We start from the raw sequence: 17,125 nt of genomic DNA, 5'->3' as shown, positions 1-17,125 counted from the left end.
GACTTCAGAAGTTTACTGGATACTCTATATGATAATATCAACTGGCTTCATAAAGTTTATCAAACTAGGAAGATTTCTACGTCACAATTTAAATTTAAATGTTTTGTTTATCAAAAATATATAGGCATTTTTTGTGTGTGTGTTTTGAAAATGTAATGTATAGGTGAATTAGATATTGGATTATATAGGTATGCTACTAAACTGTTAACTAGTAATAACTCTGAATGTGCTTTTGTTCTCCTTTGTTAGAGATGTGATTTTTATAATTTGTACTGTATATCAGCAGATTGATGAGAGGGACAGACAGACTGCTCAGCTTCCTGTTTCCTGTGTGACAGGTTATATTGTTGCTACTTATGAGCCAAAATGGAGGCACAGCATCACTTGTTTTTCTTCAGCATTTAATGTAAATCATATTAATATGTAGAGTGTTTAATCTATCTAGAAGCAAAGTCCTGTTTCATTACATTAAATAAAAACCCTGCGACACATTGTTTTTATCGTCTTTTCTGTACATCATGCTGACTCCATGTCAGAACAGACAACATCATTCAGGAAGTTACAACATCAGTGATCAGGATGTGTGAGAAACCAGTTCACTAAGATTGTCACAATGAGACCAGACGCTCTCATCCAGGACTGCAGCAGGACTTTAAACATTTGTTCAGGATGAAGAGAAGAACCACTGGATATAGCTGGGAATTCAACATATCCAGTGGTGGAAGAAGTATTGAGATCCTTTACTTCAGTAGAAATACTAATACCACACTTTAAAAATACTCTGTTACAAGTTAAAGTCCTGCATTGGAAATGTTACTTAAGTAAAATTCTGTAAGTCTCATCAGGAGGGGTTGAGACCGAGACAAGACCAAGACTTTGAGGGGTTCAGAATTAAAAGCCAACACCTTTGGGATGGACTGTAAGTTATCTCTCTGCTGATTATCTTTGTTCATGCTGTCACTCTGTAAAGCTTTTCCCTCTGAACCCAGAAAAGATCTTCTGAACACTCGAATGGAAGTCATTTATATTTCACTAGACACTACCGAGGATTCAACCTGTGAATCCACTGACTTAAAAACCTGCATCTGAACTCTGCAGAGCGGTGCAACGTGACTCAGCGTCGGAGCCTCGGCAGACGAGTGTCAGACCGAGGTGACTTCCTGACTCAGGGCTACCATGACACAGCAGCTTTTTATTTCATCACAGAATCCTGAAACCAGCGGTTGCTGTTGCGTTTCAAACGAGAAAACAGAGCGGAGAGGACGGCAGGAAGCTGACAGAAGTTTGGAGAAGAGGATGGAGACGGGCTGCTGATGTGTCTTTGAAATTTCCTCCAGCTGTAAAAGCTGTTTTGCAGCTTTGACCAAGAGGAAACTGACAACAGATAGTGGTGGAAGAAGTATTCAGACCCTTTACTTCCGTAAAAGTACTAATACCACACTGACAGAAGCGAATAACACTGCATCTCTTTTGAATCGCCAGGCTGCAGAAACAATGTGACAGATTGCCAGATTGGTCTATTATCCCTCAAGAAATTTGGGCAGTTTGGCTTGGAAACATAATCTTAAATAGCAACACTGCTTGTAGTTCTAATCCTACATTTCCCTTGAACACATTGTTGTGACGTGTTGTACAACCACTGGCTACGTGCCTAGCGTGCGGTATCGATTACTAGCTACCCTGAAACAGAGAAGAAGAACGGTAAAGAAAAGTTAGTTATGAAAAAACAAACAAATATTTGGCTAGTGGAAAGTCTGATTGGCTGGTAACTTTACCAATCTGCTAGCCGTGTTGGCTGGTGATCAAAAAAGTTAATTTAAAGCTGTGGTCACGGCCTAACCACAACTCTGGGAAACTTGATATTGCTGCTATGTCTGGTTTGCCTGGTTTCAGTTCATTTATAGACATTTAAGACGCGGACAAGACATTAACGCAACTTGATGGGGAAAAGAGGATTCGTTACGGCATTCCGAAAACACATGGCTTTCTTCCTGACTGTCTCACAGTCTGTCCTTAACTTCCACTTTTGTAGCACAGGAAGCGGCATGTAAAAAAGCCTGGTAAACCTGCAAAACCACCATTGAATTAAAATAAAAGTTCCTTTTATCTGTGAAATAAGCATGTGACCCAAATCGCAGTAGAGACTCGATAAGAACCGAAATCGAAAGGAAGAATCGGAATTGGAATCACATTTGTTAAAATCAAAACGATGCCCAAACCTAGACGTTAGAGTGGTATATCACTCCTCATCACTCCTGAAAGAAAGTAACTAAACCTAATCTCCAAATTAGGAAGTTGTGATCCAGTCCTGTACATCAGACCATGGTCGTCTCTGTGCAGCAGCTCAGTGTGCAGCTGGGTGAATATAAAGCAGGAGAAGACAGATGGAGCTGCGCTGGGTTTCGGCAGACAAAGGATGGAAAGAAAAACCTGGAGGAGTGAGCTTTTTCTCCTGACAGCAGTGACATGCCCCTTTCCCTCATTTCCTCACCAGCTCTGCCGCTCGCCCGCGCTCCATCACGTTGTCACGCTTGGCCCTCATCACTCGGCCTCGGCCCCCGTGGCCCTGCGCTGAACCGAGTGGCGGGCTCATTACAGCGGCGGGCGGGGGACTCGGAGGACTGATGTTTAGCAGCTGAATCATACCTTCCACCCCCCACCCACACCCCCCACCCTTGGCATTGGTTTCAGTCTGTCGAGATGGGGAACGTCATTCATCAAGAGCCGTCAGGCCGTCAGTCACAGCGGAGAGAGGCCACGGTCGTTAAGCGTCCTGCGAGCCCTGCAGCTCCACACTCTGCTGAAAACTGCATCTGTGGGTAGAAAGCTGGTTATTGAGAGAAATCTGACAAATAGAAGAGCTGATGTGAGGAATCGAGACGGATGGTGAGAGAGACGCGTAGGGAGGAGGCTGCTAAAACACAGCGCCTTTGAGCCGGGGAGCGGAGTTCAGGTCCCGGAAGAAGTTAACCCTTGTGTGGTCTTCACGTCGACCAACTTTTTACTTTTCAACGTTGTGGTCGTCTTTTTTCGACACTTCTGTTGCTGTTCCCCAAAGTTTTTTATAATTTGTTTTGTAAGTTCTTACCATAGACTGCAATGGACAGAGCATTTGTGACGTCACCCATTGGTTTGTGGAGATCTGCTATGAGTCGTCGAGTTTGCCGTTACGGGCGCAGCCATCCTGGTTGGGAATGTGATGATTTTAGATTTTAGAGGGAGGAGTGTGGGAGCCCTTACACTCTCCGTTACGTTACACACTTTCACTGGCAATCACATCATAGCCACGCCCTAAAACACCCCCTGCTTTATCGCCAATTTTAAAATCAACGAGACCATAATTTAAAAATGAACATCCTTCTGTGTTGCAGAAGACTTAAAACTAGCGATTGAGACCATAAACTCATTATGAAAATGTTTACTGAGGTAATAAATCAAGTGAGAAGTGGGTCACTTTCTCATAGACTTCTACAGAAACCGACCTCCTTTTGCAACCGCACGTGTCACCCCCTGCTATAAGTCAGATATAATGCAGGTTTAAGGAGTCTCCCCCTGCTGGAAGTCAGATATAATGCAGGTTTAAGGAGTCTCCCCCTGCTGGAAGTCAGATATAATGCAGGTTTAAGGAGTTTCCCCCTGCTGGAAGTCAGATATAATGCAGGTTTAAGGAGTCTCCCCCTGCTGGAAGTCAGATATAATGCAGGTTTAAGGAGTCTCATCCTGCTGGAAGTCAGATATAATGCAGGTTTAAGGAGTATCCCCCTGCTGGAAGTCAGATATAATGCAGGTTTAAGGAGTCTCCCCCTGCTGGAAGTCAGATATAATGCAGATTTCAGGAGTCTCCCCCTGCTGGAAGTCAGATATAATGCAGGTTTAAGGAGTCTCCCCCTGCTGGAAGTCAGATATAATGCAGGTTTAAGGAGTCTCCCCCTGCTGGAAGTCAGATATAATGCAGATTTAAGGAGTCTCCCCTTGCTGGAAGTCAGATATAATGCAGGTTTAAGGAGTCTCCCCCTGCAGGAATTCAGATATAATGCAGGTTTAAGGAGTCTCCCCCTGCTGGAAGTCAGATATAATGCAGGTTTAAGGAGTCTCCCCCTGCTGGAATTCAGATATAATGCAGGTTTAAGGAGTCTCCCCCTGCAGGAATTCAGATATAATGCAGGTTTAAGGTGTCTCCCCCTGCTGGAATTCAGATATAATGCAGGTTTAAGGAGTCTCCCCCTGCAGGAATTCAGATAGAAAGCAGGTTTAAGGCACGAACGCATTTGCAGCACTTCACCGAACCGGATGTGTTGTCCATTAATAGACAGTCTTAGACTTAGACTAGACTTAGAAAACTTTAATGTCCCCGAGAGGCAATTTGTTGTACAGTACAGGCATATTGACCACATAATCCACAACACAAACATTGAACCAGACATCTACAGCACTGTTTATCTAACACGTCAATAAAATAGAATACAGTAAAAGGAGTATATTTCAAAATGTCATGAATAAATAAAATAAAACTACTGCACATTATCCTACTTCACATCTATTCCTTGAGTCATACCCCTCCCTACAGTTTTGCAGATCCATTAAAAATAAGCTTGTTTAAGTGAACTTGTTTGTCATTAATGATTTGTGCACTTTGTGGTTTGATGTGTCCATTATGTCAGATATAAAAATCCTAAAAATATCGTGTTTCCATTCGGTACATTCTGTCTATGGTTCTTACCGATGTTTTTGTCACATTTTTCCTGCGCTTTTGTTGAAGTTTTTGTTGTTGTTTCTTCCCAACATTTTTTAAGCTATTTCCGACATTTTTGTCACTTTTATCAATGTTCTTTTATAATAAAAAAAATTCTCCAAATGCTAGAAAATTGAATAAAACACCCAAATTCAATGAAAGTACTGAGCTGATCTTTTATTTTTCTTGTGAAGACTAATGGTGGTATGGAAACATCCACGTTATTTTTGGACAAATTGGTTGAAAGAAACCCAAATTTCTAATATAGAAACGTTTTGAATATGGGTCAGATTTGACCTGAGGACAACAGGAGGGTTAATTAAGGAGAAAACACAAGACTTTCACCCAGGAAATGAGTGTTCATGTCCCCGGGAGTACTACTTAAGGGGACCGGTGTTTTAGTAGAAGCGAATCGTCACTAACCATATCGTGGAAGACTGTGACATATCGCAAAAGAACGCAAAAAATGTTTTTGTGTTAGTTGAAAGAAAATATCAGTAAAAGGTAGGGATGCACCAAATCCAGAATCAGTGCATCCCTGGTAAAAAGTGCACTTTAAAATGTAACTGTCATTCTTTTTTAGTGGTGCCTTTCATATTCAATTCAATGTTCAATTTGTTCAATAAAAGAATGTTGGAAATAATTCCCTTGCATTTGTTTTAAATTCAACAAGCAGTTTGTTGTATTGAGAACTGAGAACACTTTTTTTTAACATTAATATGCGCTCCCCCAGCCTGCCTATGGTCCCCCAGTGGCTAGAAATGGTGATAGGTGTAAACCGAGCCCTGGGTATCCTGCTCTGCCTTTGAGAAAATGAAAGCTCAGATGGGCCAATCTGGAATCTTCTCCTTATGAGGTCATAAGGAGCAAGGTTACCTCCCCTTTCTCTGATTTGCCCGCCCAGAGAATTTGGCCCGCCCATGAGAGAGAGAGAGACATCATGGCTTTCAAATGAGCCAAGTGGCAGTTGGTCAAGGCCACACCCCCACCCTTCACCTTGCCCCCCCTATCTTCTCCTCAAAAGCTACAGACACAGAAATGGCACATCCTAAGGAAAGATCATTGTGGGACTGGCTCTAGTGGCTGTAATTCTGCACCAAGGCTGAATTTCAGGGAAGAGACTTCAGATACAGTATTAGGGGACCACTAAGGTCTATATAAAAGGGGTTTTCGATAAAATATTAAGGGGACCACTAAAGGTCTATATAAAAGAGAACTTCAGATACAGTATTAGGGGACCACTAAGGTCTATATAAAAGAGACTTCAGATACAGTATTAGGAGACCACTAAGGTCTATATAAAAGAGACTTCAGATACAGTATTAGGGGACCACTAAGGTCTATATAAAAGAGACTTCAGATACAGTATTAGGAGACCACTAAGGTCTATATAAAAGAGACTTCAGATACAGTATTAGGGGACCACTAAGGTCTATATAAAAGAGACTTCAGATACAGTATTAGGGGACCACTAAGGTCTATATAAAAGAGACTTCATCTACAGTATTAGGGGACCACTAAGGTCTATATATAAGTATCCAAAGAGCACCATGTCATGGGACCTTTAATATCTGTTTATTTATTGCAAAATAATGGCGTTAATCGCGATATTCAACAACGTTATCGCATATCTTCCTCATATCGTGCAGCCCTAATCCAAACCCGGATCTTTTTTGTAATCTTAACTAGTCGTTTTTGTGTCTTAACGTAACTGTCGTCGCCACATGATGCTCACCTTTTGTCGGCTAAACTCGGTCAGCGACTTCTTCTCTTGATGGGTGACAACACGTCTTCTCAAAGTGGATACGGATAAACTTATAGTTTAGGACCTGTAGGAGCTAAGAACATTTAAAAATGGGTCATACAATATAATCAAAAGATCTGTTGGTAAAATGTAAAAAGAAGAAAAAAAAGAAGGGGTTAATATGAATGTATGAGGATATCAGACTTTTAGAAGGAGCCGTCAGCCTGAAGTCTCAGCCTGGCCTGTCGTGTTGACAGCAGCAGGACGGCCTGCAGAGGAGCGAGGGATGACTCGGGGTAGAAGCACTGGCTGTCGGAGGAGAAGATCTTAATATAGAATCTACTGACTCTGTCACTTTTACCCCCAAAACAGAAACAGACAGAGTGAGAGAGAGAGAGAGAGAGAGCCTGCAGCGCTGGATTTCTGCACACTTCACTGTTTATTAGACGAACACTTCCTGCTTCCCAGCCGAAATAGACGCTCTGCGTTTGGACTGATGTTCAACTCACAGTGTGTAAAATTAACTATAGTGAACACTGCAAGTCAGACAATAACTTCGGCCTATCGTTGCATGTTTTGAATCTTTTGAACGGTTGGTTTTTACATAAATATGTGGCGGAAGAACAATAAGTCCAAGACAATATGTGACTGTTCTCCCTCGGGAAAAAAACGCTCCCATATGTCGTTTGTTCAAGCAGCAATTATGACTCAGATTAACGTTTCTAGTGATGGCGCCCTCTAGTGGCCGTGATATCACGCACACCAGAAAATGGTTATTTTTACCTCTTTTGGGGAGTGGGTTGTCTTTCATATTTTTTTAGGGGGACAAATCTACCTCTTCTAAATATTTGGGGGAACATACCACCTACATCCCCCCTCCCCTCCCCTCCCCGAAATCTACACCTATGATACGACCCACAGGAGCGTTTTCTGTCCACATATCGATATCAGAAATTTGTGTCTCTTTTAACCAAATTGTCAAAAGAAAATAACGTGGATGCTTCTATACAACTCTTCACAAGTTATTATTCAATTTTTATAGCATTTAAAAAAAAAAAATGACAAAAGAACGTTGAAAAAAGTGTCAACAATTCTGGGAAAAGCTTCAGAAAAGCAGCGAAAAACATCGACGAAAACATCAATGAAGCGCGAAAACAAATCTACAAAAACAGCGTAAAAAAGTGACACAAAACTTGGAAAAGAAACGACAAAAAAGGCCACGAAAAGTGACTAAAATTTTGACCCAGAAAAAGTTGCATGGTCAACATGAAGACAACACAAGGGTTAAACGGGACACGGACTCCAGTCTCAGTTTTTTATCACAAACAAATACATGAAAGAGTAAATCAATGGTTGTAGGTCATACATTTTAGATACTTTGTATACTTTCAGTGTGGAATACATGTTGGAAAACATGTTGTAAAATGACATAAAATGGAAATACTAAAGTGTAGTACAAGTATGTCAAAATATTTCTTCTTCTAAACACAGTACCGGAGCCACTGTGAATATATTTTGAAAGGTTTTTGTGTGTTTTGGCCTCGATGTTCCAAAAACTTCATTTCTGCATCTCTTGGGAAATTATTTTGTGTAAGAACTTTTTGGTGACACGAAAAAAATATTTTTAAATTTTTTGCATTTCCATTCAGTCCGTCTAAACATACTGAAACAAAGTTATTTTTGTATGGAAATCTCACATCTCACACTCTGTGTCTGTAGGTGAGTGGTGCGAGCGCCTGCTGATTGACAGCTCTTTGAACACCATTATTATAGAGAGAGTGGAAAATAGCTTCAAGACGCGCTTTGTGTGTGTGTGTGTGTGTGTGTGTGTGTGTGTGTGTGTGTGTGTGTGTGCGCGCCTGGCACTGTTCCAACACTGAAGAGTCCAACGGCCGTCAAGTATTTCACTCATCCAGTTTCCCCTTTTTTCATTCATTCTTCAGGCGTCATTATTATTGCTGTAGCTGGTCATTATGTGTGTGTGTGTGTGTGTGTGTGTGTGTGTGTGTGTGTGTGTGTGTGTGTGTGTGTGTGTGTGTGTGTGTGTGTGTGTGTGTGTGTGTGTGTGTGTGCGTGCGTGTGTGTGTGTGTGTGTGTGTGTGTGTGTGAGTGCAGACAGAGGGCAATAATCCCACAGTTTGTGTCCGTCAGAAACTTGTCAGTCACCAGTGAGCTCTCAGATTCAGCTTTGTACTTAAAGGGAAATACCACTCAATTTAAAATGTCATAATGGAGGCCTGTTATTCATCTTCCACACACACACACACACACACACACACACACACACACACACACACACACACACACACACACACACACACACACACACATCAGTCGGGTAGGAACATGTGTTCCTCAGTCGTCGGTTCTCAGATTGCTGCGTGACATTTTGGACAGATGGAGGGCGGAGGATAACTGTCGCTCACCTTCACCCTCCTCCTCCTAACTCAAACCATCTGTCCTGACTCTGGATGGATGGCGGCCCTGACCTGGCACTAGAACTAAACTTTAACCACAGTGTGGAAACCTCTTATCGCCAGGCTCGGTGGGTAAGTCTGTGGGCTATACAGTACTGTAAATCTTTGATGTAAATTTACATTTAAAATCTGACAGTATCTTACTGTTTGAATGTGCTATAAGGATCATACTGTGAATGGCAATGCATTCTGGGAGAAAATAAACAGTAACACAAACGGCTCGGGTGCTGCACCTAAAACTTTTTGACGCTCTATAAAGCACACAATTATAAATATATATATATATTTAACTGTTGGCTGAGTGAGTTTACCCTTTGGGAGGGGCCAAAGTGCATTCAGAAGACAAAATAAGAGTCTATTGCAAAATGTAATGTACAGAATCATTGTTTTTCTCGATGGCATTGAAATCGAGATATTAATAATAATAATAAAGATTAATTGCACGGCCCTAGAACTTTTAGAGAGTCTCTAGCGAACTTTCCTCTTCCTACAGTCTGGGATTTGAACCCTCAACCTTCTCTCCTCTCCAAAAAAAACATTTTTGTCCCTTTTCTCAACGTTTTTGTCACTTATTTGATGTTTTTGTCGCTTTTAATGAAGATTTTATCATGTTTTTGACGCTTTATTAAAGTACACAATAATGTAAAAAATATATTCAAATGTTGGCTGATTGGGTTTCAACCTCATGGTCAGTTTTTTTTTTACATTTCGGACGCTTTTTTAAAAATGTTGTGTCTTTTTTTGACATTTGTGGCACTTTTTTAGATTGTTTTTAACACTTTTTTTTACATTTTGCGGTCATTTTTCAACATTTTGTTTCACTTTCTACAACATTTTGTCACTTTTCTCAACGTTTGTGTCACTTATTCCATGTTTTTGTTGCTTTTTTCGAAGATTTTTTAAGGTTTTGGCGCTTTTTTCCAATGTTTTTGCCATTTTATTACAGTACACAATAATGTAAAAAATATATTCCAAGAGTTTATGTTTATTCAGCATTCTTGTCACTTTCTTTAGACATTTGTGATGCTTTTTTATGTTTTTAAAGAGTCTCTAGTGAACTTCCCTCTTCCTACAGTATGGGATTTGAACCCTCAACCTTCTCTCGTCTCCCCTCCCTCTCTGTGTGGGACAGATGTCTGGGGCCAAATTAGAGGCGTTCAGGCCGACAGTGAAGCAGTGTGACGGTGTCCAATGTCCTGTCAAAACCACTCAGTCCGCCCTTTCATCACAGCTCACTCACTCTTTCTTCTTTTCCCTCTGCCGAAAAAGAGGAGGAAGGTTAGAAGGAAACTCGAAAAAACCCAAACTCAAAATGTATTTTAACTGTCATTTTATTTGTCAAAAACTCACCTCTCTCCCGTCTAGACGAGCTCGGAGGTAATCGTGTCTCCGTGGCATCATTTATTTAGCGGTTATAACGACACGCCGCCGTGCTATTAAACCTCTTTATCTTCCGTCCTGTTGTACATGTGATCTGATCTCCCTCCGCGCCGCTGCACATCTACACACCCGCTCGCTCACACTCCACTGACTAATACGTTTCGGCTTAATTAAACCCGTTTTGCATGTGGTGAAATCCCATCATGCGGCATAATGAAATGAGCCCGGTGTGATCGCAGGTTGTCAAGGCGTGTGTGGAACAACAGGTATATTTAGTCAAGCCAGCGCTGGGTGACAACACACAGGATCAGCGTGTGTAACAGAGGTGTGCCTGTGTGTGTGTGTGTGTGTGTGTGTGTGTGTGTGTGTGTGTGTGTGTGTGTGTGTGTGTGTGTGTGTTGTGTGTCAACTAAAGTAAACTCATACCTGCAAACTCACAAGAGCTGAAAAAGGTGATTTGAAAGGTGACGGAGCATCAGAGAGAAGCGCAGGTATTTGAGTGGCACTCCGCGTTGCAATTCGATCCGGTAGATAACGGTCGTTAAGGCACCGGTGCCATATTAGCACCATATTGGACCCCCCCCCAAAAAAATAAATTCTCTTCGGATCACGATTCACGTGGATGACATTTTCGCCGAAAAGCGACTAGCTTGCAGGTATGTAAGTCAACTCTCAATAGTGTGGGTGTTGGGTTCTATGGAACTGTAAATGTTCACTTAACTATCTTTAGTATAAACCAGAGATCTTCAGCAGGGGGTCCCGGACCCCTAGGGGGTCCTCAGAGTCATTGCAGGGGAGGGGCAGAAATTATGAATTAGTTTGACTAATAGTTAAGATCAGAGGATGTTAAGTGGATCACAGACTGGTTTATGTCAAAGTTTAGTCAGGATGCTGTTTTAATTTTTTTGAAATGCTATAAAATAGTAGCCTAGAAATCTAGACGCACCCTATAGCAAAATGCAAATGTAATTTCCAGCCAGGGTCCGTCTAGCAACTCTCCGTTGGCTTGCCAGCTGGAAAAACCAAACTCTGGCCGGGCCAATCACATTGTGTATAGAGTCGGTGGGCGGGGCTTAACATAAGGACGATGGCTGCTGCTGCTGGCGAACAGCGGTCTTTCGAATCGGATTTGGCCGCGACTCTGGAAGACTTGGAGTTCAGCTTTTCTTTGAGAAAAGAACAAAGAACGGCACTGAAGTCATTCTTAAAAAAGGAAGCTGTGTTCGGAGTTTTGCCGACCGGATACGGCAAAAGTTTAACCTATCAACTAGCGTTGCTCTGGTTGGTTGGAGCGCTATCCTATTGCGTGCAGAGAGAATTTGAAAGACAACAGTTTATCCCGCCCCCTCTGATTGAGCCCTGCCAATGGTGAGTTCCCAGACCCAACATCTGGATGTGGGTCCGGCTTGTCAGGCTAATAAAATTGAATAAAAAAAACCAAATTCAATGGAAATAATGATTCATTTTACCTGTGAAAAACGTTGTGTGGGTTCCATACAATGTTCATGCATGCATCCAGGTTATTTTGGGGGCAATTTGGTTGAAAGAAACCCCTATTTCTGATATAAAAAGCTTTTAAAACGGGTCAAATTCGAAAGGGTTAAAGCATTCTCATTTCTTCTTCATGTTCTCCGTGTTTCTGGTCCACACATTGACAGAAACTGTCTCAGACTGCCTTGCCTTCGTCTGAATGCTCCCCGACTCTGAGCAGCGTGACCGATTGATTGGAGGCTGCAGCCAACATGTCGCCAGAGTGCCGAGCTGCACGGACCTATCAGCTCACAGGAAACCGAGCTGCACGGCACCAAGGCTAAATTTCCAAAGCAAAAAAGCTGATTCTTTTGACTTGAGGACAAAGTTCCACCCAAATTGTCTGATGGAGAACAACCCCCCCCCCCCCACCCACCCACCCCCCTCATGAAATGAAGCAGCTTCCTGTCAGTTTAATATGACTGCATGGACTCCAGCAATTCCTCCTAAAAGTTTTCTGTTTTGAGTCCTTGAACTTGAACTTCTGAGTCGCCTCTTTTCATTGCTTGGCTCTCTGTTGAGTTTCTAATTTGACCGATTTTGAAAAAGGTTCTATATCAGAAAAAGGTTTCTTTCAACCAGATTTTAAAACATTGATAATAGAACGTTGAAAAACGTAGGAAAAAAATGTCAAAAAAAGCACAGTAAATAGTGACCAAAAAAACTTGGAAAAAAGTGACAAAAATGTCGGGAAACTTTTCAAAAACGCCAAGGAAAGTGACAAAAACATCGGTAAAAGTGACAAAAACGTCAGGATAATCTTCAAAAATATGGGAAAAGCTATAAAACAAAACGATTGATTTTTGAATTGATTTTACATTTTGACCCAGAAAAATTAAAAGTTACATAGTCGACGGGGAAGACAACACGAGGGTTAACAATGGCGTCTGTGCAGCTCTCAATGCTTGAGGGTAATTACCTGCTGTCTAAAGCGTCTGTGATGAAAGAATAGAAAACAGCCTTAGTCAGAAGGGGATTGAACTTACGACCTCCCAGTCACAAGCTCGCTTCTTTAACCTCTAGGCCACCACTGCCTCAAAATCGTAACTATTTGTTGAAATCGGGCATCTGGTAAGGATGCCCCCTGGGCGCTTCCCTAGGGAGGTGTTCCAGGCACATCCAGCTGGGAGGAGGTCTCTGGGAAGACCCAGGACTAGGTGGAGGGACGTCCAGCTGGGAGGAGGTCTCGGGGAAGACCCAGGACTAGGTGGAGGGACGTCCAGCTGGGAGGAGGTCTCGGGGAAGACCCAGGACTAGGTGGAGGGACGTCCAGCTGGGAGGAGGTCTCGGGGAAGACCCAGGACTAGGTGGAGGGACGTCCAGCTGGGAGGAGGTCTCGGGGAAGACCCAGGACTAGGTGGAGGGACGTCCAGCTGAGGAGGGAGGTCTCGGGGAAGACCCAGGACTAGGTGGAGGGACGTCCAGTTGGGAGGAGGTCTCGGGGAAGACCCAGGACTAGGTGGAGGGACGTCCAGCTGGGAGGAGGTCTCGGGGAAGACCCAGGACAAAGTGGAGGGATTATATCTTCAACCTGGCCTGGGAACCCCTTGGGATCCCTCAGTCGGAGCTGGTTAATGTGGCTCGGGAAAGGGAAGTTTGGAGTCCCCCTGCTGGAGCTGCTCCGACACCAGCTAAGCAGACGAAGATGGATGTAAGCCTCTCAGTACATGTGCGCCTGCTCTACCCACTGAGCCCACCCGGCCACTGTCATCCTCATTTCTATGCTGACTCGCATCTCCTGAGAGAGATGATCCCGGGTCGGCAGGTTCAGTGTTTAAAGGGTCTCACATGGGACAGGAGGATGATGGAAAACGATCTCTCTCTCACTCTCTCTCTCTCTCTCTCTCTCTCTCTCTCTCTCTCTCTCACTAACTCACTCACTCCTCTCTCACTCTGTGTCTCTCTGTATCTCTCTCAATCACTCACTCTCCCTGTGTGCGTCTCTCTCTCCCCCTCTCTATCTCTTTCTGTCTCTCTCTGTCTCTCTCTCCCTCTCTTTTTGTCTCTCTCCCTCTCTCTCTCTCACTCACTCTGTGTGTGTCTCTCTCTCTCTCCCTCTCGCTCTCTTTCTGTTTCCCGTGAGAACGTGTTGGTTTCCCTCCCTCTCTCTCTCTGTCTATCTCTCTCTCTCCCTCTCTGTATCTCTCCGTCTTGGTCTCTCTCTGTCTCTCTCTCTTTCTGTCTCTCTGTCTCAATCTCTGTCTATTCAATCAATAAATCTGTGTTGCCAAAGCAGTAAATACATCTAAAATAATAATACAAGTAAACAGGATAATTATTATATAATAAACAAATACTGTGCATGTTCCTCAAAAGGTATGTTGAAACTATAATATTAAAAACATACACAAAAGAATAGTCATGATAATATGTACATCTCTCTGGTTTTTTTTCAATTTAAAGAGCTTTATTGGCATGACAATACATTGCTTATATTGCCAAAGCAGATAACATATGAATAAAAAGAAATTAACAATAACTGGCACAACCTAATCTATAACCTGAACACCAACTTAAACATAAAGTGATAGAGGCAGGAGAAGAACAATGGTACAGCAAAAAAAGTTACAACTTCAGAATCAGAATCAGAATCAGAAATACTTTAATAATCCCAGGGGGAAATTATTTTCGTTATACCTCCAGGTATACAAACAACAAATAAAAACAAGATATATTATCAATAATTAAACATATAAATAAAAACAAATATACAGTAATAATATATAAAATATGAAGTGTACAGCGATAATTATATAAAATATGAAGTGTACAACTTTCTCTTAATTTAATTTATTTTGTAATCTATCTTTCTCTCTCTCTCTCTCTTTCTCTCCATCATCAGCTGACTCAGCATGCCAGTGGGCGGGGTCCTGCATCCTGTCACTCAGACCCCTTCCTGCCGTGTGATTGGTCTCTCTCCTCCGGGCTGGGCGGGGCCCGCGGATCCACATGGAGTCTGCTGGGTGTCTCTATGAGCGTCAGTCTGAGCCATCCTCCGGTGGAGACGCTCCGATACACTCTGGAGCAACACCATCATCATCATCATCGTCATCATCATCATCTGTACGGGAAAATATTTGAACGGAACTGAGAAAAAATATATTTTGATCTCACTTCGACTGACGTTACTTTTCGACCAGTGGCAGTGGAGGAGAAAATACAGATATATATATATATATTTTTTCCATTTATGCGTAAAAGTGTTTTTTGGTTGAGTTATTAATTAACTGGAGAGGAATATCGGCTTCGTGCTGATATTCACTGGATGGACTTTGCGCACTGGATGGTTTTGCGCTCTTCTCTTCACGCACCAAAAAAACGGATTTAGGAGTTAATTAGGAGATTTCAAATCACAGTGCTGTGCTGCTGCAGGGGAACTTTGCTCTTTCCCCCCCGCACATAAACAGTTGTTTACACAGCTGACATCATTTTCCATCGGATCCCAGTCAGAGACGCGTCTCGCGGCTCTGGCGGACACTTTGCTGTCTTCTCCAACTGAAACGGGTTTGATGGAAACATGACCAAAGCTGTTCTCTTACACAGACTCCCCTTCCACCTGCTCCCTCTGCTGCTGCTGCTTCATGGCTCTCCGGTGTGTGCGTCCGCGCAGCCCGGGCACCCAGCGCGCTATTTCGGACACATAGCGGAGAACTCCCCGGCTGGGACGCGGGTGTCCGGGGTGCTGCTGCCGCTGCTGGGAGCCGCCGGCTGCCCCGGCGCGGACCTGAACGCCAGCCTGCTTGGGGATTACGCGTCCGATTTCCGTCTTATTCACTACCACGGCCACCGGGACCACCGCCACCACCTGGGGCTGGTCTCCGCCAAAGCTCTGGACCGGGAGTTCATAGCGATGTACGAGCTGACGGTGCGGCTGCCGCCGCGCTGTCAGAGGAAAGCGGCCGCCGTGCAGGTGGAAGTGTCGGACAGGAACGACAACGTCCCCCGGTTCACCGGCGGGAACCAGACGGTGGAAGTGCACGAGCTGACGCCGCTCGGCACCGAGCTGGCTCGCTTCGGCGCGAAAGACGGCGACGCGGAGAGGAACGGCCGCGTCACGTTTTACGCGGCGCCGCAGTCTCCGCTGCTGCACGTAGTTCCACAGACGGGGCAGGTGAAGTTGGTCGGGTCGCTGCTGGGGGTCAGCCGGTTGACGCTGAGGCTGCACGTGAGTGACGGCGGGGATGTGGCGCTGACGGGAGAGCCGGTGTTCCTGCGCGTCAACGTCCGCGGCTCTGGCGGAGCGAGAGCTCGGCGGAGGCTCCGCGCTCTCACCGAGGAGCTGAGCTACACCGTTACCGTCCCGGATAACAGCAGAGTCGGGGATCTGGTGTTCACGGTGCCGGACCAGAGGTTCGAGCAGCGGCGGTTCGAGGTGATTTCCGAACCCGACTCTCCGGTCCAGATCGAGCGGGACTCGGGGCGTCTGTACCTGGCGCGCAGCCTGCGCGAGCCCGCAGAGGTGGCGGTGAAGATCCAAAACCTCCGAGGTAAGAAGGCTTTTCGTTTTTTTTGTGTTTTTTTGTGTGTATATATGGAAGATGATTAGGGCCACATGTGACAAATGTAGCCTATTTCGGTTCTGAGTTTGAAGTAGAATTTTGAATTTCTCTGAATTCAGATTTTTTTTCCCCCTCAGAAAAATCACTTTTTCTAATAATTTTTGTTCCTCAGAATTCAAATACAATTTTCTGCGTCAGAATTGATTTTTTTCCTTAGAACTTAAAACTCAGAGCTCTAATACAATCCTCTTCCGTACAAGGAGACTTGTTTTACCTGCAGAGTTCTGATGATGTCTGAGAGTCTGAAGCTGCTGCTTCGTGGATTCATATATCGATGAAGCTGGAAAATGTAACTTGGTGTGTTGTGTTGCTTTAGTGCTCAGTTTGGATGCTTGGGATCATGCTGGTTTGATCTGGATGAAGTAGACTCATGTTTGTGTGTGTGTGTTTAGATTTAAAGGGCTCATATTATGCTCATTTTCAGGTTCATAATTGTATTTAGATGTTATATCAGAATAGGTTTACATGGTTTAATTTTCAATAAACACCATATTTTTGTTGTACTGCACATTGCTGCAGCTCCTCTTTTCACCCTGTGTGTTGAGCTCTCTGTTTTAGCTACAGAGTGAGGCATCTCACTTCTGTTCCATCTTTGTTGGGAGTCGCACTAGTAGCTAGGTAAGGACTACTAGCCAGTCAGAAGCAGAGTATGAGGGCGTGCCCTGACAGTACCTAGGTAAGGACTACTAGCCAGTCAGAAGCA

The 17,125-nt window shown here is 43.7% G+C and overlaps 1 protein-coding gene across 1 annotated transcript in view; it reads left to right on the top strand.

The window, feature by feature from the left end:
* The first annotated feature begins 14,856 nt into the window (after positions 1 to 14,856).
* si:dkey-22o22.2 (neural-cadherin) overlaps positions 14,857 to 17,125 on the top strand; it is a 241,089-nt gene continuing 238,820 nt past the window's right edge. The window contains exon 1 of the mRNA XM_039805925.1: positions 14,857 to 16,350. Coding sequence (XP_039661859.1) covers positions 15,381 to 16,350 — 970 coding nt within the window. The 5' untranslated portion in view covers positions 14,857 to 15,380. The remainder of the gene's footprint in view (positions 16,351 to 17,125) is intronic.

The sequence above is a fragment of the Perca fluviatilis genome, chromosome 7, assembly GCF_010015445.1.
Source record: "Perca fluviatilis chromosome 7, GENO_Pfluv_1.0, whole genome shotgun sequence".
NCBI classification, from domain to species: Eukaryota; Metazoa; Chordata; class Actinopteri; order Perciformes; family Percidae; genus Perca; species Perca fluviatilis.
This window is presented reverse-complemented; position numbering and strand designations above follow the sequence as displayed.